We start from the raw sequence: 26,033 nt of genomic DNA on the forward strand, positions 1-26,033 counted from the left end.
TTGGAGCTGTTACATGTACTGCACAGACTCTGGAGGTGACTTCCACTCTGGCTCCAAAAACTGTCAGTTCCTCTTCAAACAGATAATCTGGTGCTGACTCTGATGTTGAACCCCGTACCCGCAACTACTCTACCCAAACCGAGTTCACTTTCTAAATCCATTTCAGGGTCGCCATGCATCGTAAATCTGAATCTATGCTTCCACTACATCAGAGGCTCCTTTATCTAGATATAGATGGTGAGGATGGGTGGGATTTAAACAGTCATTATGATTAGCTCTACATGGACGTACAGAGGAGAGTGCTTCCTTTGCTGTGGTAATTCAACATGCAACTGAGGTACTGGACCTACAGCTGCTTTCTGCACAAGCTAAGACAAATGTCCATGCAGATGTTTTGCTTCTTGGGCCAACCCCATCTGAGCTTCCATTCATTGAAACTCTTATGAGCACTTCTAAGCACCTGTGAATATACAAGGAGGCCAGACGCCACAGACCATCATCTGTCAACCCTCATTTTCTTACACAATATCTTACTCCAGAAAAGTCTGGCGGTCTAGGCTTCCACCATTAGGGTAAGCTCAAACTTATTACCTATGAACCCCTCCACCACCAAAACAAGGAGTCTGAGGATTGAGGCCTTTGGAAAACTGAAGTTCTCTTTGTGTAGCCAAGCATTGTGGACAGTCAATGCTGGGTGTTTACTGAGGTGATATATGCATGCCTTCTGGGACATGGCCAGTGATATCTTGCTGGCAGTCCCCGAAGGACTTAAAACCTCCTTGGCTCAGACCATTCTAGATTTGGCCAAACTGTCTGGGATGACCGGTTAGCACCAGTATAGTGCTCCATTGCCATGCGTGGATGCAACCCATGGGTTTCTCAGGAGACATACAGGTCTGCCCAATGGCTGTGTTTTCCGATGGCTCATGGCTTTTCGACAAGAAGGCTGATTCTGCCTTAGAGCACTAGGAAACTAGGACCATGGCACGGTGCCCTGGGTCTTTCAGCCCTACAGAAGCCGTTTTCTCATCAGTTAAAGAAATTTGTAGGCTAATCCAGGGGTTGGTGTACAAGCAGCGCCAGTCGTTCTAGCTCCCACGGCAATCACTACAATGTTTTCCAGGCCAGAGATGTGGATCTTGGTAGGTAATGCGCTGGTCACCAAGGGCAACAATCCTCCCTGTCCCCCCTCTCTTGCAGCAACAGCCTCCAAGCCGCTTTAGCTTACCATTTGTGGCACCCGCACCCTATGGGAGTCAGAATCCAGTACTTTCTCAGAGGATGGCGATCCAACACATCTGATAGATGGGTCCTCCAGATTGTTCAGCATGGCTATACCCTAATGTTTCTTTCTGGCATGCTGCTCATCAGAGAGTCTCTCAGAGAAGTGCCTGTCGATTCTAATGCATGAGGTGCATGTTTTACTCTCCAAAGGATCCATCAAGCTGGTTTTGGACTGTAAAATAGTGGCACACTGTAACACTCTCTATTTTCTTCTGCTTAAGAAGGATCAGGCTTCACCCTATCTTGTGTCGTCATCCTGTGAATGCCTCTGTACGAAAGGTAAAATTTGAAATGAGTTCAATTCAAAATGTTCACGCTGCCACAGGTTCGGTCTGCTCTAGAACTGGCTGAATGGATGTTGGCCTTGGACCCATCCTGCAGTCCTACAGACTGTATCTGCGGTTCATGGTAGGCCTGGAACGTTTTCAGTTTGTTGTGCTCCCCTTCATCTTCACCAGCGCCCCTCGGGTGTTTACAAAAGTGATGGTGGTGATTGCGGTCCACCTTCTGAGGTTGAGAATACCAGCCTTTCCCTACATCGAAGACTGACTGTTGAAGGTGGGATTGCCTCTGGACAATGCTGAACTTACTGACATTGTTTGTTACAATTTTGGCTAGTTGATCGAGAACACAGACTCCTTCGCAGAGGCTTCCCTTTATAGGAGCTGCCTTGAACACTGCAGGTCAGTGCCTTCCCTCAGTCGCAACATTCCCCAGGACTCCTGTAAAACAGTAGTAACAGCATTGGCCTTATCTAGGCTAGATTATGGGAATGAGCTGTATGCTGGGATACAGAGACAATATCTAGCAAAACTCCAGCGCTTACAGAACGCTGCAGCAAGGCTGGTGCTGAACATTCCAAAATCTGAGCCAGTAGCCCATAGATTAGGAGCCCTCCATTGGCTACCTATTGGAAAGAGAATAAAGTTTAAGTCAGTTTGTCTGGTTTCTAAAGCCCTCCATGGGTCAGGATCCCATTTATTAAAAACACATTTGAAACAATATGAGCCTTCCAGAAACCTGAGATCGAGCCAGGCAAAGCTGATTCAGGTTCCCAAATTTAAGCAAGTTAGGTTGGGGGCGGGGGGGAGCTTCCTGCTTCAGGCAGCCAAGACCTGGAACCTTCTCCCTATTACAATCAAAAACAGCACATCTCTGCTCACATTCAGGAAAGAGGTAAAATCCTGGCTGTTTACTTCTTAGGTAGAGCACTATCACCTGGCAGACCTTGACATTACATCGACTTAGCGCCAAGACGCCCATGGACAATCGTGCGCGTTATAAATTCACAAACCAAATCAACAGGACATTTGGGCTATAATCCCTTTGTTTTTACCTCAGTGAGAGCCACTCTGAGGTTTCTTGATCTGTTACCCTCCTGTATCCTGCTTGGCCACTGGACAAGGTGGCATATGTGGGCTTTGCAGGGGAATTGACCGTCACAATGAACCCATAAATAAGTATACCGAATCCAGATGTCGGACGAGATTGCAAGAGACCTGCAGTCGGGGCTGCTTGACCACTATTGGACCTGTGGCAGACCCTTCTCCGTTACCCAACCAAACCTGATGGTGGTAACGGATGCAACACTTTTAGGAGATCTGGGGCAGGAGGAGGTCAGAGGACTCTGGTCTCCAGCAGAAACCTAGCACCATAGCGGTCTGTTGGAGTTGTTGACCATTTATCTGGTGCTGAAGGCCTTCCTGCCATTCATCAAGGAGCGGTTAGTGCAAGATCTCACGGACAAAGCAACTGCCATGTGGTACTTCAACAAGCAGAGCGGAGAAAGGTCCTGTGCTAAGAGGCTCTGTGCCTCTAGTTAGAACATCATAGCATCTCCCTGATTGTAAAACACCTGATGAGATCCTTTGACCCCAGGGTGGATCACGAGCGGCAGCTCCCCCCTTGGTGTCCCAGGGCATCTTGCGACAGCTGAAACATCTGGCTGAATCTTTTCGTTACCGTCGAGTTGGAGTTCTTGTGAAAACTCTTGCTCTGATAAGCATTTCAGCTGGAGTGGAACACAGGACTCCTACACACCTTCCTTCTTGTGCTAAAGAAGATAGGGAATGACTGGGCCCGAGTTGTCCTTGTAGCTCCAGATTGGACTAGGAGAGTCTGCTACCTGGAACTTCTGTGCATGAGCGTCTGTCCCCTGATTTAGACTACCTTTTCAGGAGGATCTTCTATTGCAGCAGCTGGGAGGGTTCCGCACCCGAGGCTGTGCAGTCTACACCGCCATGTGATTGCTTGCAATCTACCACCTGGTTGCTGTTTTTGCTATTAGATGTCCATACACGAAGTCTATTTAATCTGGTTGCTGTAACTAATTTGTAACCTGGTGTAAGCCGCACGACTCCGTGTATGGCGTTAAGAAGGACTGCTTTTGAGTTTTCTGGATTTTGTCTGGCATCTAGGGAAATTCAGAATGTGAGTAGTTGCGATTAGATAGAATTTCCACCAGAAAGAGTGTTACTAAAGGGAGGTAATTTGTTCTGTGGGAAGATATCCCAAACGCTTTATGAAAGATAGCCTGTACTAAAGACAAGACCGTATCTATGCACTCTAATTCAAGGCTGATACAATTCAGTTACTTTAACCTGCTTGTAGCCCCCACTCCAGTGACGACGAATAGAATAGATGTGAAAAAGTGTAATGATAATTTAGCAGCTCCATCCAGACATGTTTCACTTCTATTACCTGGTTTCAATGTATTCTTGTCATTCAGGTGACACTCCCTGCTGAATTTCAGAGCTGTTACTGGGTAAATGCTTTAGTGTCACCTAAGACAGAGACCCTAAACCAATTCAACCAACCCACACGTCTGATGTTGGTAGCCTCCCGACCCCCTTTCCCTATGTCCTGACTGGGATGGCCACCTATTCATATTTATTATTGTGTAGCATAAGTGTACCAATTGAAGCTACCTATGTCCCTATGCACACTCAAATGCCCATCTACAGCCTGTCATCTTAATCTATGTATTTGCTTATTTTTTGTCTGTTCTTTTTTTATTTCTTCACACCAGGTTTATTCTGCAGTCACTTTTCATTGAAAACTTCGAAGAATGGGTCACTCGCCTTTATCTATGCGGTCACTCCTCTAACCCATCCTCGGCTCACTCTCAAACTTTCCCTCCCTTAAAACCCCTCCACAAATTTGCTGATCAATGAAGAAACACTTTCTCTTAGAAAATAGCCAGACCTTTGTAGATATTTCTTTCTTGAATGCAGATTTATATTGGTTATGCTTGCAGATACATTTTATTTTTGGGGAAATTAACTTAACCAGTAAACAGTTGCTACTGTAGGACGTTATCTAAAAGAGACAAGCCTTGATTTCTCCTTTACTCACACTTTCACGTCTTCTGTATCGTCCTGGTTGGCTAGATGTGGATGACAAATATACCATCTACTGACATCCACAACACACAATAATGTGGTATTTACTCATCACAATTGCTTTTATTAATAAAAAAAATTGTATTCAGTATTTATCTTTTGACGAAAGCAAAAGAGGCCACCTTTGGAAAAAGTAATACATTGTGTTTATTTCTTGCAGTGGCTATGAATCTGTAAAATCCCAATGTAAAGAAAGTGTGGATTACCTTTAGCAACATGATCTTGGCGGTTCCTGCAATGTGAGCATCCTGTTGTATGTATTCTTTTCTTTTCTTTTTTTAATAACGAAGAGAAGTCTGATGGCTTAAACAGTGAAAATAAAGGCAGGGCACTTTGCAATACAAATATATTGATCAGAGAACACTGATTTGCTGGTGATGTTTCAAAGCTTACAGTTGGCTACATTTTTCGTGCAAACATTTTTCATATGGAACTAAAGTGGGTGGACAAAAGCTTAGGAGACAACCACCAGAAGCAAACACAGGAATCTGGCGAGGCAGTCGTAGGGAAAAAGTGAACAAAAAAAGTAACAAGGGTACCAATATTTGGTAACAAAGGAGTGATGGTGAGGAAGGAGCAGTTCGTCCTGATTTAAAATCAAGTGGGTGTGAAAATAAATAAGGGAGGAAATCAATGTAGAATTGATTTGTAGCTTCAGTTATTGCACATAGACATTATCACAAGACACAGTGTAATGTGTAATTAGAGCAACTGTAAATGCCGAAATAGAATTAAAAATGGCAGTTACTTTAGTGTAGTAGCTCGATTGGTCATGCTTTCTACGTCTTACTATTTTGTTTCTTTGCTGCCAAACTTTATAAAATATACTTTGCACCCATATGTTACTGCTTTCTCCTTTAAAAATCCTTTAGCTTGTGTAGATGTGTCTTGTATTCTAGTTCTTGTAGAGGCTCTATTCACTTGGGACACAGTTGAAACAAACTGTTTGTTTGTACATGCAGGGTTGTATATGTGATGGTTAAAAAGGTTTGCATTAGCTCTTGGACCCAAACTTGTCACAGTGAACATTCTGGAGGGGAGTTCTGATAGCTAGTAGCAGCACAGACGTTAAATAGGTTAAGTTAATCCTCTACCACAATGTGAGTTGTGGATAGTTATTTGTTCTGTAATGAGCTACATAACTTGTATGTCAACGGCACTAACTTGACAGTTGAGTAAATTTGAAATATTCTGTAACCCATGGACCAGAATAAAGCTGCTGAGCTCCACATTATGCAAGGCATACCGGTTGCTTTCTTTATGAAAAAAACATTTATATAATCCGAAACCAGTATCCCACTGCTTCTGTGCACATGTTACATTCTCCAGGTCCTTCCTGGGTTTGTGCTAATGCTGTGCAATGGTGTTTTGCAAATATTTTAGCTGTGGTATAGTATTTATCACATTCTAATTTTGTTTGGAATCTTGTATAGGAAATTGTGAGGCTTGAATTAAACTAGGTAGCAGTACATGACTGTACTGTGCCATGTGCAACGGCTATGAATGCCTGACTGGTTTACTTGAATATGTGAAGTGGGAGGTACACAGGCTGCCTAAAGGTCTCCAGGAGGCAACATTAATTTCACAATCTCCTCGCTTTCTAATTGGTACTCATTGACCAACGTCAGTTGGCAGAATATGGTTAGTAGTGCACATTCAATGAAGTCTTGCTACGGTGGTGATCTGCAGATCTTGCTGACCATCCCCCGTGCAATGGAAATTGTCACAGGCAATAGACTAACACCTCTGTGAGAGGCCCTGTGGGCCCCTATTTTCTGACAGTATAGGGATTGGTGATGTGGACAGCAGGTGAGCCTAATGTGCTTCTCATGTTGGGCATATTCTTTTCTGCTGAGCAGTCCTGGGCAAAGGTAAACAGCGAAGCACTGATGACTTGATTGATTGGAGGTATGAAGCCATTAATATTGGGAGTAAAAAGCCTCCTGAATGGAGAAGGTCTAAGCTGGACATTAATGTTGTGGTTTCAATAGCAAACTTGTATTCTATATTTATTTCATTACAGTCTAAATGCCAGACAAGAAAATGCCATGGAACAAACAGTCTGTTTTCACATGGAACACTTACATAAACACACAGACCAGGACTGCTGTATGTGCCCTGTGCAGCTTCCTGGGTTGGCATGCAGGCAGCAAGGCCTACATTGTAGCACAGAATGCAATCTATTGAACGTAGTGCCCAGACAACCTTAAACTAGAGGAATGCCACACTCAGTAGCACTCCTTGTATTGTGATCCCCTGGCTTCTGAGTGTAAAATATGCCACCTGAAATACAAGTTACGCAGGTGGATTTACGAAGGAGGGGGGGTGGTCTGTTTGCGTGTGTGGAGGATTTTAAAATTCTCATACTGTCTGTCCACCTTAAAAGGAAACAAGTAGCCCTGCAAAGTTTGATGTACTTAACAGTCTGTATGGCCTTTGTCCATCTGCACCTTTTGAGACAGCAACCCCTGGAACAAATCCACCAAACCAGCACACTGAAAAGATCTGGTGTTGCTCAACCAGAAAACATTCAGAAAAGGACCCCCAACTATTTAAAGAGTTGGCGAATTGTGTTTGGTTTGTTCAGTTTTAGAAAAACTGTCATCATTTTAGTATGAAGCACCTAAGCAAAATACAGGATGCTCAGAATGTTTGCCAATCGTGAAAGGAAACTTATGAGTAGAATAAAGTGGTTATCGCAGATTTGCACAGTGCAACTTTCACAAAAAGTTACACACTTTTCGAACTTGCAAAAACAGGTTCACCAATTTAACTTAAAAACAAGCACTCACTACTACTAGCATACAGTCCTGCAGTATGCAGCATGGTTATTCTTATTCTGATACAGTTTGCCTCTAGCCCAGGAAGTAGTGCTCAGAGCTCCCAAACACAAAGCTCACAAGTTTCAACTTAGCTCTGGGCTTCAAACCAAGACCATTATAAAACAAAACAAGATGCCAAGAAACATAAAAGATGTTCTAGGAACGCGTTACTTAAATTATCGACCTGTATTACTTGGTGCAAGAGCATATCAGGCCAGTAGCAACACAACATACCCCATAATGCTGAACCTCAATAGAGTAGCAGTGGCCCCTTATTTCGAAGTGCTGTTTATTTTGGAGGAACAAAAGGCAGAACCTGGACCGATCTGTGTACCGCACCGCAGACAGGATGATAACCAGAAAGCTGTTGCCTTTAATATTTCTTTAATGGTTGGGGATGGACTTGAATCACTCATCATTCATGTTAGATGTACTATGATAAAGGTTTTTATTAAAGTGAATTGTTAGAATACCCAACTTGACATTCATATTTATTCTTAAGAGCAACTTTAAAAGGAATGATATGATAAATGTTTCATATGCTACCAATTGTCTTAGCCGCTACTTGCATCTCCAGATAGGCCTTGTACTCTGCATCTTCAAAGCAGGCATGTTTATAAGGTATGTCTTTCTTGGGAGTAAATCTGGTAGGACTGCTATTAGGAATGTGGGGTTAACACCCTAGAGCACTGCTAACATGAGCAGAATTATAGTACTGAGTGCGAGATGATGGCATGCTATGTACGTCAAGAGTTTGGTTGGCCAGAATTGAGACCGGTGTTGCAGCGCAACTGGGCCTGTCGAGGCAGAATGCCAATGAGGTGGACTTAGTGGGTCACAGCATTTGCGCCTCTTCCTATTCCTCCTTCGCTCTTCTGAATTAGGAGGTGACATCGACAACTTTGAAGTATTATTCAACACTTGTTTATGCAAACTGGCTTTTCAAGTAACAACCTTACTGATCCTCCTTAAAACCGTGGTGTGGTAAAAGACGGTCCCAGTTACAGGTCTATTAGATTTTATACAGTGACCCTCACCCATTAGGTGCAGTCTTACTTTAACCCTAAATGTGAATTGTTGTCCGCAACCAGTCATGCACATAAGCATATCATTGGGAGAGTGAAGGTGTTAATAATTCAGAGAGATGTTCCAAGAAGACTCATTAGGGCTTCACTTTCTCTAAGCGGTCATCTAAGGGACTTCTGTTGTTCAATGCAGTTGCTTCTTGGCTGGTAGTTGGATTAGTGAGCTCTGTACCTGTCCATCAAATGGAGGACCAAAGTGTAAAGGAACTCACTTTTATTGCTTCAAGATTACCACCCACTCTTGAGTGCACCCGGTCTTCGGAATGACTATCAACGGCATTCACCAGCCATTTCCATTTAGGCCACTTTGCCTCAGTCAGTGACCAAGGATTATCAGGAGAAAGTGGAAGCCTTCCTCTTGGGGGACCATGGAGCTTTGTCCTCCAAGAGGAAGCAGTGATGCTTTATATTGAAAAACAATGGGGATGGGCTCTAGTTGTGATTTATAGGATCTGAATGAAACGCACTGTATTTTACAGTTTGAGGCCTAACCTGACCCAGGTACCGGCTGCAGTCCAGGACTGCTTTTTAGGTCAAATCCTACCAGACTGTGCAGCTGTCTGGTTTGCTAACGAAAGCTTGGACATTCAGAGAGCTCCACTGGGAATGCATTCCACCCATTGCTTACCATTCGCTTTGTAGTTTTTAACTCACATTTGCTTGCCTTGCATTTTCTGTCTTTGTTTTAGGCTGTCCACCTGTAGTTTGTCCCTTCCATTGCCCAAACTCTATTTACTGTAATCTTCCACTAGTACTTGATTTCTGTAAACCGGCCTTTAAACCTTGTTCTTATCTTGTCACATTTGCTCTGCATTCAAAGAAGTAGGTCAAATGTCAGGCTCTGTCTTCCAAGGAGCTCGGTGTTTACTTTTCTTTCTCTGACTTCAAAGTGAGAGGATTTATGTGATCATTCTGACTAATGGGGTGTAGTTGAAGAAGGCTGTACGATGTTGTTTTTTTTCCCTCTAGCTCACAGCAAAATGTAAATGTCTGTAAATATAGTATGGCGATATTTCCGAATATATCCGAATTAGACGAGCACAAATGAGCAAATTTCTTTGGTAATTCTGAAGTGTGGTGGAAACAAATATATTTTAATATGATCAAAACAATCAGTACACTAGGTGATACATTTCCACACATTACTGTTTGTGCACTGTATACTTCTATCAGTAAAACTGTATGTCTGTGCAAATGTAATGATAATTTCAATTGATGATCTATTTTCTGTAATGGCATTACTCTACCACATCATGCATACTTCACCATACTCCACTCCACGCCACTCTACTCTGCACAACTCTGCGCTTTGTCAATGCATTCTACCCCACACTACTCTTACTATGCACCACTGGTGAGAAAGTGTCCTCTTTCTGCATGGTTGGCCCATTTTTTGCTTAATTGCTGATGTGCTTTGACTGAATGTGCCCTGGGCTCCTGCTAATCAGGTACCTAGGGCCTATGTTCTTTCCCTAAAACTACATTGCAGCCTTAACCCAATTGGCATCTCTGGCCTCAGGTCAGCCCCCTGGTAAATGGTACGACAGGTACCTAGGGCACTGTGTCCAGAGAAGGACCCTAAGGGCTGCAGCACTTATTGTGCCATCCTTGAAGGTCCAGTACCCTTACACTTGCACACTGCCTTTGCAGGCTGCATGTTTTGGAACAGAGCAAAGTGAAGATTCGACATGGCACACATCTGTGTGTGCCATGCCTACAACCCACTGCCCTGGCATAGATCAGTCACCCCTCTAGCTGGGTGCACTATACCAGTGGTGAGGGTACAGGTGCATGTGCCCTGTACCCCCACAATTTCTAAGGCCATTCTTAGACATTGTAAGTGCAGTGCTGCCATTTAGAGTATATGGTGCTGGGAGTTTGTCATTACAAATTCCACAGCACCATAATGGCTACACTGAAAACTAAGAAGTTTGGTATCAAACTTCTCAGCACATTAAACCCACACTGATGCCAGTGTGGGATGTAATGAAAAATGGACGCAGAGGGCATCTTAGAGATGCCCCTTGAAAACTAACCCACTTCTAGTGTCCAGGCTGAGTAGCTGCTTTCAGCTGCCACCACCAGACATGTTTCTGGACCCTGGGTCGAGAGCCTGCTGCTCTCTGGGGCCTGAAACAATGCACATCTTGGGACGAGGTGCCAAGCCTCCTCCTCCCTGGATGAGCAGGGTTCACGAAGGGGAAGCTTCAAAGGCTTGCTGCCTTGATGAGCTTCCCCAGGCCACTTGCTGCTTTCAGAAACTGGTCTCCACTGGTTCTGATCCCCACTTTGGGCAGGAGAACCGGCGGGAAAAACAAGTGAGGAAGAGACGTGTGCTCACCTCTGACAACTCCACCCCTCAGGTGGGGGAGGCGAGCTGAAGCACAACTCTCAGTCCCCGCCATCTTGCAGATGGGGGGGGACGCAGCCAACCACGGACAGGCTCGTGCCCCTATCCCACTGGAGGGTGGCCTAATAGGAGTGTACCCACCCCAGGGAGGGACCCATTGGTCTCTACCTTTTACCCATCGGTAATGCCCCATAATCTAGTATTTAGGGGCACCCCTGAACCATGCCTACTCAGACAAGAACCTCCAACAAGAAAAGAAGTACCGAATAGCCGTGCCGAAGCAAACAAGAGGAAGACTCCCACAGACTTGGCCCCAGCCCTACCGGCCTGTCTCCACCTCAAACCTGCTCTTGCGAATTCTCGGTGTGTCCTGCAGCAAGCCACCTCGAAAACCCCGAAGGACCTGCCTGCCTTCAACCACAAAGACTTTGTCTCACGTGAACACCAGATCAGTTCATCTGCAACTTCTGGCTCTGGCCGGACACCACAAATTCGCCCCACTCTGCACCCGCCGTCCACGGCCCGAGCTCGAGTGGGCAAACACCACGAGGAGGTCCCCCGGCGATCCTGACCCAAGATCTGGCGACCCCTGACATGCCTCAAGTCTCCAGCCAACGCCTGCAGCCTAAATGCAGAAGGTCCCCCCAACCGCGACCAGGAGCTGGTAAGAAGATCCGACCCCAAAAGGCACCCCTGTACCCCACGGCCTTGCGTGGCCAAACCGACAGTGCCTAACCAACCCCTAACTTCCCAACTTACCTCTTGAAGTGGTAGTCACACCCAGAAGACCTTCGTCCCCAAGCCTGCAGTGCCTTTGCAAACCGGAGGTTCCCCATTGCAAACAGGGCGCCCGACGTCGAAACAGCACCCGGCCGCCCTAGTGCCGCTGAGGGTGTACCTTTTGGTGCTTCTTTGTTTCTCCATTCGCCCTGAGCTAAAGTCCAGGAGCTTTGCTCCCACATCCAAGTGGCCTGCTTGTCAGCAGCCACCAACCGGAGGCCCCCTATCCCCCATCGGATAACATTGGGACTCCGCACCCGGCCGTCTTAGTGCCGCTGAAGGTGTGACTAGAGTGCATCCTTGACCCTGGGGGACCCCTGAGTCTACCCCTAGAACCTCCATTCCCACTAACAAATACTTACCCCAAAACCTATAACACTTTTTTCCTCCTTAGGATAACATTGACTGTTTTTCTGTAAAAAGTTTTTGTGGAGTTTGAAAACCTAAAGAAATTCTTCAAAATTGTACTGTGTAACCACAACGATTTTACTTAACTGTTTACAGGTAATGTCCCAGAGTAGTATCCAGGTATACTACTCTGAGTAAGAAAAGTAATCCAAAAGTAACTTACCTGTAATCTTACTGAAAATCCCATGCAAAGTATATGTACTGTGTCCTGAAAAGCATTGCATTATCAGTAACACTGCTGTAATCAAAGTACATGTACAATTGCAATCCAAACTGTTACAATCTGTATATTTACTGCAAAGTACTTATCACTTACCCTTGCCAGGCTTGCTTGGTTCTAGGAAATAAAATTCCTTTAAAAGAATATTTTTGATACAAAAAACAGTTTGTCTGAAGTTTAGTCTTTGAGTGTGTGAATTCAAATGCTGACTGAATGTATACAACAAATGCTTAACACTGGCCTCTGATCCTGCCTTACTGCTTGACCACACTACCACAAATCGAGAGTGACGTGCTATCTAAATTTACCTCTGCCAACCTTTGGGGTTCCACTAGACTCTGTGCACACTATACCTCACTTTGGTATAGTATATACACAGCCAGCTTCCTACACCACTCCACTCTACACCACTCCACTCTACACCACTGTGCAGCACTGTAGTCTATACCACTGCAGTTTATGCCAATTCACTCTACGCCAGTGCACTCTATGCCAGTTCACTATGCCACTCTAATCTATTCGGCGCCCTAGGCCACTGTACTCTACCGCACACCACTCCACTCTACTTTGAAACAGTCTGTTCTATGCCTCTGCACTTTACACCACTTTTCTCAAAACCAATGCACTCAATGCTGATCTACTCTGCAATACTGCACTCCATGCCACTATATTCTACCCTTCAACACTTTATCCCAGTGCTCTGTACGCCATGCACTCTACGCCATTGTACTTTGCGCAACTGCACTGTACGGCCTTCTATTTTACTCTGCATCACTGTACTCTATACCTCTCACCACTGTTCTCTATGCCACTCTACTCTGCATCACTCTACGCCACTGCATTCTTAGCCACCATAATCTACACTGCACCGCTGCACTCTACGACACTGCACTCTACTCTGAAACAACCTACACTACTGCACACGAAGCAACTCTATTCCACTGTGCCATCTGACTGTATGCCGCTCCACGCCACAGCAATCTACCCTTCGTCACTCCACTGCATTGTACGTTGCTGCACTCAATTCCACTTTACTCAAAGCCAATACACTGTACACAACTGCACTCTATGCCTATCTACACTGCTGCATTGTACATTACCATACTGTACAACTCTATGCTGCTCTACACCATTGCACTCTGCCACTTTACTTTGCGGCACTCTGTGCCTCTGCACTGTAAACCAATGCATGCTACCACTCTATTCTGCAACCTTGCCCTCTTCACCACTCTACTCTATGCCAATGCACTCTACGTCACCCTGATCTACTCCGTACCACTCTGCCTCTCTACTCTAAACCACTGCACGCTAGTGCACCCAACACCACTTTACTCAAAGCACTCTATTCCACTCCACGCCATTCTACTCTGCACCACTGTACTTTATGCCACTTCATTCGAGGCCACTCTGCTCCCCTCTGACACTCCACTCTGACACTACTCTCTGCAGTACTCCATTCTGATACTCTACTGTATTAAACACCACTCCACTCAGTGACATGCTACTCCACTCTATGCCACTCCACTCTACAACACTACTCTCCGCCACTCTACAACACTACTACGCTCTAAGCAACTCCCTTTATGCCACTCCATGACACTTCACTCCACTGTACGTGACTCCACTCTAACACACTGTGCCACTCCACAACACACTACTCCATTCTGCCATTCCACTCTTCTACACTACTCCACTTTGACAATCTACTCTGCTCTATGCCACTCGACACAATTTCCTCTACACAACTTCCTCTACACCACATCACAACACTGTCACTCCACTCAACTTTGCTCCACTCTATTCCCTCTACAACACTCTACACCACTCAACTTCACTCCACACAACTCAACTCTACTCTCTGCCCACTCTCCACCCATTCTCCACCACTTTACGGCACTCAGTAACACTCTACTCCACTTTACGACACTCCACACCACTCTTCTTTACCCCACTAACTTTGAGCCATGCTGAACAGCAACCACGCTGATGTTAAAATTGGCTGAACCTTATTGGCAAAGCCAGTAACTCTTGCATAGGCTAGACCAATTGGCTTCTGCCAATGCTGATTGTTTTCTAAACCTGATTGTTTTTTAAACCTCTGGGACCCATTTTTCCATGTACCTAAGTAACAAGACCGTCAAATTCCTTCAGTTCACGATAGGGCCAGAACATTACCAGGATACAAAGCTACTTTTTGGTCTCAGCACAATGCATAAAGTAACCCACTAACATTCCCTGTGGATGAAGAATATCCACTGCGTGTTGAGGGCTATTTCCATGCTTCTAGCTGCATCTATTCTGGACAGGGTTTGCTGGATCTTTTAGGTCTCGCCTAGGTAGAGCTTGCACGGTTTCTTTGAGACTTGCTGTATTCAGGATAAGGGCATGATGTTCCGCCCACTTTCTGGCCATCTTTTTAATTGCATCCTGTCCCTGTAATTTGTAAATGGTGGTTTTTCATTGGTCAATAGGCTTAGTAGCCCCTCCTTAGTAATGCCTTTTCTCTTGTAACTTGCACAAGCACATCCCCTATTACATGTGTTGTTACTCGATAGGCTTTAAGTACAGCCTCCGGGCACTATTTTCTTAAATAGTTTTATCCTGCCTGCTATTGCAGGCAGGACATGCTCTCCCTCTGCGCTCACTTTAATTTTTTTTCACTTATCCAGCGCAGCACGTCTCCGCAAGAATAATGGCGGCTGTGCTTTTCTTTTATTTGCTGGCCGAACGCAGCCGCATTCATTTCTTTTTCTGTTGATTTAAAAAACAAAATTAAATGGAGTCACCTGCTCTTTAACTTTAAACATCTTAAGATAAAGCGTGGGTGCGCAATTGCTTTAAAAGTAAAAAAAAATAGAAATAAAGGTGCTTTTTTTTCTCCCCGTTTGTTTACTTTTGAAGCAATCGTGGCAACCGCGCTTTAGCTTAAGATGTTCAAAGCTAAAATGAGGGTGCCACCATTGTAACAAAAGTAAATAAATAGAAAAAAAGCATGCAGCCGGCATGTTCATTCTGCTTACTTTTGTTACAATCGCACACCCGCGCTTTCGCTTTCAACACTCTGGAAGCAAAGTTAAAGACAGCTGTGTTCGCTCTGACCAGGACCCCTTTTTTTACGAGTAATCCAGGGGCACCAACTCAGGGTGTCGTCAAACACTACTCCCAGATGAGAAAAGAAGTTTGTCATCCGGATTGACAAAGTTCCTATTTTAAGAGTGAACTGCCTTGCTGTACAAGATCCCACCTGCATAACAAACGATTTGCTGTGATCAACCAGCAGGTCCAGGCCCTCCATAAAATGGACAAAACAGTTCAACAAGAGTTGTAACCTCCTAGCTGTCCTCACCATGAGGACAGTATCATCCGCATATAAGAGAACTGGCAGGCTATGCTTACCCACCTATGGGCAGTCTGCTTTTGCCTCCAAGAGGACCTTCTCCTCCGTGGAGGTCCCTTAGAAACAAAACAATGCCCCTTGTCAGTGCCAATAGAAGACATCTGCCAAAGCTTCGATCTGTTTACACGAAAGGCTAGGTGGATAGAGCTGGTCCGAGCCACGGTGTACTTGTTAAAAACCATATACCGGTTTAAACATTGCTCCACTGTGGAACACCCTCGGCAAAATCCATATTGTAACTTAGCTAGGGTGTTATTTTCATCCGCCCAGGTTACAAGTCTGTCTAAAACCATACGACCCACCACCTTCACCATGGAATCCAAAAGAGAGATGGCCCTGTAACAAAGAGTGCTATCCCGATCACCCTTTTTAAAAACAGGGACAATGGTCGATAAGGCCCAGGAGTCTGGGTGACCAGCCTGAACCAATGCATTCATAACTGCTGGGAGCACAGACTTTTAAATGAGTGATTTGGAGAAATCATTAAATACTTTCACTTTCCAACAGTGCCCAGGTTCCTTAGTTCTGTCTGGTGTAAAAAAGATTTATTTTCTCATTAGAATAATTTTGTGCTGTGCTTCAGTGATTTTAGGAGTTCATTAATTCTGAATCTCAGCCATAGCAGAAGATGTGCTAATCATAAATATGGCTTGAGGAAAATAAATGGTCATCAAAAAGGCAGCCTTACTATAAAATGGGGAAAAACACCACAAGGTGACCAATTATGTCACAAAAATGCAGTCTTCGGATTACCGGAAGCTAGGAGAAATAATGTACATTATTGGTACTTTATTGAAAAGTAGTAATTTCTCAGTACAGGGCAGTGAAATTGTCTATAAAGTTTGGGCAAGCATATCAAATCTCGTGCCACTAGGCTTTGCCAGCCTTGCACAGTTTTGTTGCCTATGCCATCTCTTGCTCACAACATGTTTCACAAGATAATATATTGAAATATCTGAAAGAAACACGTTGGTTATAGATTCCTTTTCTTAGAATTACCCCCAGGCGTCAGACTGGATCCGGAAAGTTTTTTCGTCAGCAGTACCTCTGCGCGTCAGTTGGCTACGCGTCCGTCGTCGACATTGTGGTTGCTGGGATGACGTCGCGGCAGCTACTTATACGCCGCCTTTGCGCGCTGACATCAGTTCTTTCTTTTTCCGCGCCAGCCAGAGCAGATCCGGAAAGAGCGGTGCCTCAGTCAATTTTTGACTTACCTTTTTCTCTAATTTTGTCAACTTCTTGTTTCGAATCTCTGACTTCGAATAGGTGCAATAGGGATGCCCGATTTCAAGGCCTGTTCCTGTAACCGACTTATGTCGGTGACGGATCCGCACTGCGTGTGCCTCTTTTGCCTGGAGTGCGACCACGACCCCAAGTCGTGCTTCGACTGCTGGCCGATGGCGCCGAAAGCTTTGTGAGAGTGGTCCCAAAAGCTGCTTGAACGCCGGCAGTCAGCTGCGCGCCGTTCGAGGTCCCGTTCGAGAGGGAGGTCAAGGGACCGGTCGCAGAGCCACCACCATTCCGGTTTAAAATCATCGAAGTCTTCGCACTCGGGGTTGGGTAAGTCGTAGCATAAGAAGTCTAAGAAGCATCATCGCTCTTCGACTTCTCCTCGTCTGCCGATCTGACGAGGCACGCGGGTGGTGCCCCTCCCGCGGCTCCACGCGGGGAACCCGAAAGGTCGACTCAGTTTCCCTCCTTTTCCGGTACCTGGAGTGACCCAGCTTCGTACGTTCTACGAGGCGATGCATGCTATTTTTGGGTGGACTGACCACGCCTTCGGGCCCCGCGGACTCGGCTGGGGGCCTAGGTCTTCGCTGCCCGTGGTTCCAGCGCCACAGGCCCGCCTTGGATCCAGGCCTGGTTGACCTCGTTACGCCTCCACCGGCGCTGCTCCTCACGGCACCACTACCGCGTTCGGCACCGGTCTGCTTCCCGGCCGGCGTCGACCCCCGCCTCCATCCCGACATGGAATTGGAGCGGATACGGTGCCAGGTGGGGTTTTTATGCCCCTATTCACTCCAGGGAACCTTTTTCAACAACAATGGCACCCAGAAGACGATGAGGAGGACTCGGAGGGGTCAGGTGACCCTTTGACTGACCAGTTAGACACCGAGCAGGGCTGGAGAGAGGAACTGGGGGATGCCAGTGGTCCTGACACCCCTCCTGACCTTGGCATGTTGTCTCCTCCTACCGTGGCTATGGAGGAGGGAGCGTCATTTGCAGTGGTGTTGCGTAGAGCGACCGAGGCTCTCAACCTCGAGCTTCCTACGTTGGCAGTCAGGACTACCCTCCTGACAGAGGTGCTTCAACCGGCTGCGTCCTCTTCGGAGCTCTTGCTGATGTTTAATGAGGCCCTCACAGACGTCCTTTTGGGGCACGTGGTCCAGGCCCAACACGGGGGGCTTCCGTGGACAGGATGATTGCCAGACGCCACCGCCCGACTCCGGGCGACCCCACTTTCCTCTCCCAACATCCCACCGCGGAAAGCTTGATAGTTCAAGCTTCTACATCCAAGAGCACCTTACCTACCACTCCACCGGAAACGGAATCCAAGAAGCTGGACCACCTTGGCAAGAAAATGTTCTCTTCCGCCACCTTAGGACTGCGGTCCATAAACACCGCATGGGTCTTGGGCCGTTATTAGCACTCAATATGGGATACGGTGGTGCATGTGCTGCCTCAGAGTTCGGAGGAGGCCCGGGCAGTGCTCTCCCAGGCTCCTGCCGCCGGGAGGGATGCTGCAAAGTTTACGATATGTTGTGGGCTGGATACTGCCGACTCTCTGGGCAGGACCATTTCAACGTCCGTAGCGCTTCGTCGCTACGCCTGAATGAGGTCCACTGGCTTTTCAGGGGATGTCCAGAACACCTTGATGGACATGCCCTTTGATGGCCGTCGCCTTTTTGGCGACAAAGCAGACGTCATAGAGCGCTTCAAGGACTCGCGGGCTACGGCCAAGTCCTTGGGCCTTGCCACCCATCCGGCGCAGTCCGCTTTTCTGCCCTTTCGTGGCTACGGAAGGGGTGCCCCGCTACGTCCCACCCAGAGCCACAGGCCGCAGTAGGTTACCCAACCTTCGCGTGCCTGGTGATGCGAAAACAACCGGCGTGGTTCCGGGGGCCAGTGGGCAATCCAGTCCACCAACACCCCCCCACCCCCCTGCAGCAGCCTCCAAACCCTCCTAGTCCGACCTTTCAGGCTGATCAAATGCCAGTGGGCGTCAGGATACGCCATCACCTCCCCCACTGGCGCACCATATCGTCGGGCAAGTGGGTTTTGCAAACAGTCCGAAGGGGCTACTCCCTCCCCTTCGAGACTACCCCTCCAGCCATGCCACCACGATACCACCGCATGTCGGAGGATCATCTGGCCCTTCTCCAGCAGGAAGTTGCAGCTCTCTTGGCCAAGGGAGCCATTGAGCGCGTTCCTGTCCTAGAAGTAGGTCGTGGTTGTTACACTCACTACTTTCTGGTTCCCAAGAAGGACAAGGGCCTGCGTCCTATCTAGTACATCAATCGCTTCCTCCGGAAGGAGAAGTTCAAGATGTTGATGCTTGTTCAGGTCTTGTCTGCCGTCGACCCGCAAGACTGGATGGTAGCGTTGGAATTGCAGGACGATTATTTTCACATCCCCGTCCTCCCAGCCTACCGGCGTTACCTACGGTTCACGGTAGGCCACGAGCACTTTCACATTACCGTGCTCCCCTCTGGCCTTACCAGCGCCCCTCGGGTGTTCATGAAAGTGATGGCGGTGGTTGCAGCTCATCTGCGCAGATCAGGGGTTTCAGTCTTCCCCTATCTCGACAACTCGCTATTGAAGGCGGGCTCGCCCCAGGCAGTCGTGTTCCCACCTCCAGACTATGGCCGACCTCCTGCATTTGCTGGGGTTTGCCATCAATGTGCCAAAGTCGCACCGGATTCCCTCTCAGAAGCTCCTTTTCATCGGAGCGGTTCTGGGCATGAAGCAGTTTCGGGTCCATCCTCCTGAACAGTGAGTCCGGGATGGTCGGGCTATGATTCCGATCTTTAAGCCTCTATCACGGGTTTCGGTCAGAATGACCCTGAGGCTGCTGGGCCTCATGGCCTCCTGCATCCTGCTGGTCGATCATGCCAGGTGGCATATGCGGGCTCTGCAGTGGGACCTGAAGTTCCAGTGGGCGCAGCATCAGGGGAATCTGTCCGACTGCGTCCAGATCGCGGAGGACACTGCTCAACAACTGCTGTGGTGGCTCACGAACCAGGATTGGGTCAATGGCAGATCCCTCTGCCTTCCCCAGCCAGACCACACTGTGGTGATGGATGCATCCCTTCTGGGATGGGACAGCCACATGGGAGAAGCGGAGATCAGAAGCCTCTGGTCTCCGGCGGAGTCCGGGTTTCACATCAACCTTCTGGAGCTCCGGGCATTCCTTTCCTCTGTGTAGGGAAGAGTAGTGCAGGTGTTCACGGACAACACTTCACCATGTGGTACTGCAGTAAACAGGGCAGGGTGGGGTTGTGGACTGTTAGAAATGGGATTTCTGGTTGGCTAGGGCTTGCGCCAAAGCCAGGCAGAAACCACCACTCTAGTCAGGGCTGGGGAGTTACACGCCAAAGATAACCCCTGCTCACCCCCTTGGTAGCTTGGCACGAGCAGTCAGGCTTATCCCGGAGGCAATGTGTAAAGCGTTTGCGCGCGCACCCAGCAACAACACCCAAGGCCCACCACAAAGGAAACTCCACACAAGGTATTATATAAAAATAGCCTTTGTATTATTCCAAAACACATTAGATAAAAACACACACTCTACAATGTGCCAACAGGCACGGGCAGAATTTACAAGGGATTATATGTACAGGGGACAGGGCCACATGGACCACTGTCAGGGATTAGCACTTTGTAGAAATAGCACTTAGTACGTAGGATATAAAATTACTGTAGCACAAAAATAGAACATGTAGCACACAACCAGTAACTACTGGTATCTGGTAAGTACCACCTACGCAACCCTAACCACCTTAGGAAAATGTCGCGCAGGGAACCAGGAGCTCACTAGCACCACCTGTACTAGGAGAAAACAACCACCTAAGTATCACAATACCTGTAGGGGTAAACGCACATTACACATGATGCATCACATTCAGGGGTGTAGGGAAGGAAAACACATGATGCATAAAATACATTCAGCGGTGTAAAACAAGGCACATGACGCATAAACACGCATTCAGAGGTGCAGGAAAGGAACAATAGCGCAAGAACTCACATAAGCCACCACCTGTGGCAGTCCCTAGGCCAACTGGCCTTGAAGGGGGCTAGGACGCCCTGTGTCCCAATGTCAGGGGGGGGGGGGGGGGGCCTAAACGTGGCAGCTGCCCACTAAGTGCTGGGCAGCTGTAGGGACTGAGGCCTGGGCACCTCTGGGCCCTTAGAACAAGTATGGCCTCCGTTGGAGCCTCGCTGGGCTCTGAGAAAACACTCATGGCCCCCTGAGCCCCTCTGGGCTCTACAACAAGAAATGCCCCCTGAGCCTCGCAGGCTCTACAACAAGAATGCGCCCCTTCGTTGGAGCCTGTACTCGGGGCTCTGTACACCACTGTCACGCGTTGGAGCCTCGGTGGGCCCTAGGACGCCTCTGGGGCAACGTTGGAGCGGCCCGCTGCCTTCTGGGGCCGCTCTTCACATTCCAGGAATACCCCCTCTCGGAGCGGCCCGCAACTGCGGCGCCGCTGTGGGGGACAGGGGGGCAGAGGCGGAAACAACGCGGAGTCCCGTTAGAGCGCACTGGCGCTCGGAGCAACAATGCAGGTAAACCCACTACCCCGGCCTGCCCTCTTCACTCACCGGCGGTAAGGTCTGCTCTTGGCCCTCCGGCGAGCGCTTCCCTCGCGGCGGGGGCTGGGGGCGGACCCAGCACTTCCGTCTCTCTCCTGGGTCGCGCTGCGTCAGCCCGGCTGGACTCTGCTTCGTCCAGGAGGCCTCGCCTCCGTTGGTTGCAGTCCAGTGCGGGGTGGGCTCCCGCCTGGACTCCACCGCCGGCTCACTTCTCTGGGCTGCACCGGGGCACGGGGTGGGCTCCCGTTGGCTTCCGGGTCAAGTCCCGCCCACGTCCTGCAAGGACTGCCTGACTTCCGGCTGAAGCCCGGCCGCGGCGGTGATTTCGGAAATAAAAGGGGTAGGCTCCCTCGCGCTAGGAAATATACGGCGGGGTGGGCACCCGCCGGGAGATTCAAGATAAATAAGCGGGGTGGGCACCCGCCAACGACCACGGCCATGTCCCTGGCAGGGTGGGCACCTGCCAGGGGACGTCAAGATCAGCACAGCCCACACGCTGCAAACGCCGGGTGGGCACCGGCTTCAGAAATAAAGCGCTCCTGAGCGCTAAAGGCAAATAAGAGCGCTTCCAGGCGCTTAGGGACACAAATGAAGCGCTCCCAGCGCTTTGGGGGAGAATAACCACCAAGTCCAGCAAAGTTCTTAGGAAGGTGGGCAGGGGGCAAGGCTGGGCCAGGGGCCAGCTCACTGGGCCCTCCAGGCAGGAAGGCTGTCCAAAGTGGCGGTTCCTCCTGGCCTCCAGCAGCAGCAGCCCCCCTCAGGATCCTGGAAGAGAACAGATTCTGTGGGGACACAGCCCCATTTTTATACAGTAAAACCCTTTGTCTCAGGGTGCAGGGAAGGGGCGAACCAGTTACAACTGGTTCCTGAGCACTTTGTTTTGCTCAGCCCCTCTCCCTATTCAGAGTGCAGGCCAGGTCATCAGTCGCACCACAGGGGGCGGAGCCAGCATTGTGTGGGGAAAACCCAGCCCTATTCAGGACCCAGGTGTACTCCTCCCACCCATCTAGCTGCTGATCTCCCTATTCACCACTGGGTGACTCCTCCTGACTCTGGGGATTCCCTAGCCCGTCACATGACCTCACTCAGCCAATCATGCGACAGGCAGTCACTGCACATTTTACACTAATATGCCAGCTCCTAGAAGTGGCACTTCCGCACATGACATAATCACGCATCATACATCATTGCGAAGCATTCAATCACACGAGTCTGCACATACCAAACTCGAGCCTGCACACCCCACGCATCGGGAACTACCAGGGACACATACATTCCCCATGCATTCCTATGGGAGGGCAGGCCTATCTCACCAAATGCACTCAGAGTGCGCACGCACTTTACTCTGGGACACAGGGAAAGTGCGCAGAAACCAAAAATCCCTACCACCAGGTCACCAGTAAAAGCGAAAAGTTTAGGGGTGAACCTGCCAGAAGGGCCAAGTCCAACATGGACCCTATGTCAGGAGGCCCTCCGCCTCTGGACATGGCTGGAACATCAGGGCATTTCCTTGGTGGTTCAACACCTGTCAGGTTCTCTGAACACCAGGGTGGACGAACTCAGCCACAGGTGGATCACGAATGTGTCTTCATTCAGAGTGGTGCAAGGTCTCTTTCAACAGTGGGGAGAGCCTTGGTTAGATCTATTCGCCACCGAAGTGAACGAACAATGTCTGCAATTCTGCGCGTTGGGAATTTCCAAGGCGGCACTCGCTCGGCGACGCTTTTTGTCGCCAGTGGAATTGCGGTCTGTTGTATGCCTTTCTGCCTATACCACTTCTGCCCAGAGTGCTGAAGAAGATCCGGCGCAACCGGGCCCAAGTCATTCTTGTGGCTCTGGATTGGGCACAAAGAGTCTGGTATTCCGAGCTGCTCAACATGTCCATCGATACTCCGATCCGACTGCCTCTTCGGGAGGATCTTCTGCCGCAGCAGCAGGGCACTGTCCTCCACCCGAACCTGTCCAGTCTCCACCTCCTTGCGTGGAGATTGAGCGGCGGCAGTTGACGTCTTTCGACTTGCCTCCCGAAGTCTGTGACGTAATCTTGGCAGGCAGGCGTCCCTCCACAAAGACTGTATACGCTTGCAGGTGAAACAAATTTGTAGCATGGTGCACAGCAAAGGCTGTGGATCCCCTTTCTGCCCCTCTTTCTGAAGTACTCTTGTTTCTTCTCTCTTTAGCCCAGCAGGGCTCTGCTCTGAGCACTATCAAGGGCTATCTTTCAGCCATGTCTGCCTTCCTTCTGTCGCCAGATCAGCCTTCTCTTTTCAAGTCCTCGGTAGTTAACCATTTCCTAAAAGGCTTAACCCCTCTTTTTCCTCCAATCCCCTTCGTTATACATCCGTGGGACTTGAATCTTGTGCTAACCTATTTAATGTGTGCTTCCTGTGAGCCACTGCATAACTGTCCTTTACGTCTTTCGACTCTTAAAACTGCTTTCCTGGTATCCATCCCTTCTGAGTGAGCTCCAGGCTCTTTCTTCTAAACCTCCTTTTCTGTCCATCCGGACAAGGTGGTTCTCCTGACCCGTCCTTCCTTCCTAAGGTGGTCACTGCTTACCACATTGGGCAGACCATTACTTTGCCCACCCTCTTTCCACCTCTGCATCCTTCAAAGGAGGAAGAGAGGCTCCACCGTCTGGACCCAAAATGTGCGCTATCCTTCTATCTGGATCGCACAAAACAGTTCCGGGTGGATGATCAACTTTTTGTTGGTTACGTGGGTGCAAAGAGGGGTCGGGCCTTACACAAATGCCCCATTTCGCGATGGGTCATGTTGTGTATTAAGGCTTGTTACTCTCTGGCTAAAAAGGAGCCTCCAGTCAAACTACGCGCTCACTCCACCGGGGCTACGGCAGCCACTACTGCCTTGGGAAGGGGAGTGCCTCTGAATGACATCTGTCAGGCAGCCACACGGGCATCGCTGCACACGTTCACCAAACACTACTGCCTGGACAGCCAAGTCCGGAGAGACGGCTTCTTTGGCCGTTGTGTTCTCCAGGATTTTCTGGTGTGATCTTGGTTCGCAGACCCACCACCGGGGTTGGTATTGCTGGGGTATCTATTCTAAGGTACAGAATCTATAACTAACGTGTTTCTTTCAGATGCACAAGTTGCTTACCTTCGATAACAATATATCTGTAAGAAGCATTAGTTAGTTATAGGTTCCTTACCGCCCCACCTATCCTCCCCGTTCTGCGAGCTGATTTCTAGGGTGAAGGACATCCTTTCAGGGCCCTAGTTTTGTGCACCAATGGTCAGTGTCTTGCATGGCTCTGTTTGTGGCGTGGAAAGTCGTGTACAGAACTGACAGCGTGCGAGGGTGGTGTCTAAGTAGCTGCTGCGACGTCATTCCGGCGAACACGACGCTGACGGGCGCAGAACGGACTTATGCCACCTTCTGACGCGCAGCGGTACTGCTGACGAAAAAACTTTCCGGATCCAGTCTGACGCCTGGGGTCATTCTAAGTTCAGGAATCTATAACTAATGTTTCTTACAGATATATCGTTAATGAGGGTAAGTAACTTGTGCAAATTGTCTTTTGCAAACTTTTGTTGTCTGATTACTTAGTCCAAATCTTTCCTGTGAAAGCAGAGACGGAAAGCTACTACCAGAGTCCACTGGCGTGTTAAATATGGCACATTTCTACTTAATTATCACCACACCTGCCCTCCCAGAATACTTTTACATATAGAAAAGAGGGTTTTTAATCTTTACAAGAATTTGGGTTCAATGTGTAAGGGTGAGAATTGTGGGCTACTCCTCCCATTAGTAATCCCAATAGGTATAACATATACAGTTTTCTCTCCACTGAATTTCCTGGTCCAGGAACCACAAATACCCTGTTGAAATGACTCATGCTTTCTGCCATTCACGAGTATTTAGTAATACAAATGTTCAGGATAGTGAGGCCCCAAGAACTGCCTTGCCTGCTCATTGACCTATCAATTGCAGCATTTCATGACCGACAGCACAGCCATTTATATCGCCATATCCTATAAATGGGCCGTAACATACAATCTCACAAGTCTGTGGGGTCCTAGTTCTAGTTACTCCCACCCATATAGAATCTTCTGGTACCGCAATACCCATGTTGTCTTCAGATGTCCCGTTGGAGGCAACTCTACCTTTGGAACATGACTGTAGGAAATCGTTTGATAAATCAATGCTCTTGCGTCTCGCATAAGGGAACACTTGAAAACAATTTGCCTTCAGAATATAAAACAGATTGCACAAGTCTACCATCAAGAAAGCAAAGATCCTACACCAGTTAACAGGATTTCCAATGCCTAGTACCCCACAAGGGAGCTCAACAAAATCCCTTCTGAATCCCACTACCCAGAATGCCCCTCCAGACATTCTCCTCCGACTCAAAATGTCTGTACTTCTTATGACCAAAGCTAAGATGCTGCACCATCATCTTGTTAACAGGACACATGAATGACACCCCACTGAGGCCAAAGTGAGATGGG

General features: G+C 48.3%; 1 protein-coding gene across 6 annotated transcripts in view; it reads left to right on the plus strand.

Annotated features, from left to right (window-relative positions):
• STAU1 (staufen double-stranded RNA binding protein 1) overlaps positions 1–26,033 on the plus strand; it is a 385,539-nt gene that overhangs the window by 337,358 nt on the left and 22,148 nt on the right. For 4 of the 6 annotated variants that reach the window (XM_085619433.1, XM_085619431.1, XM_085619435.1 and 1 more), the window contains one exon: positions 4,846–4,938. In XM_085619433.1, coding sequence (XP_085475559.1) covers positions 4,846–4,897 — 52 coding nt within the window. In that variant the 3' untranslated portion in view covers positions 4,898–4,938. The remainder of the gene's footprint in view (positions 1–4,845; positions 4,939–26,033) is intronic. The other 2 variants (XM_085619434.1, XM_085619432.1) reach the window with 1 other exon arrangement.

The sequence above is a fragment of the Triturus cristatus genome, chromosome 7, assembly GCF_964204655.1.
Source record: "Triturus cristatus chromosome 7, aTriCri1.1, whole genome shotgun sequence".
Taxonomy (NCBI): domain Eukaryota; kingdom Metazoa; phylum Chordata; class Amphibia; order Caudata; family Salamandridae; genus Triturus; species Triturus cristatus.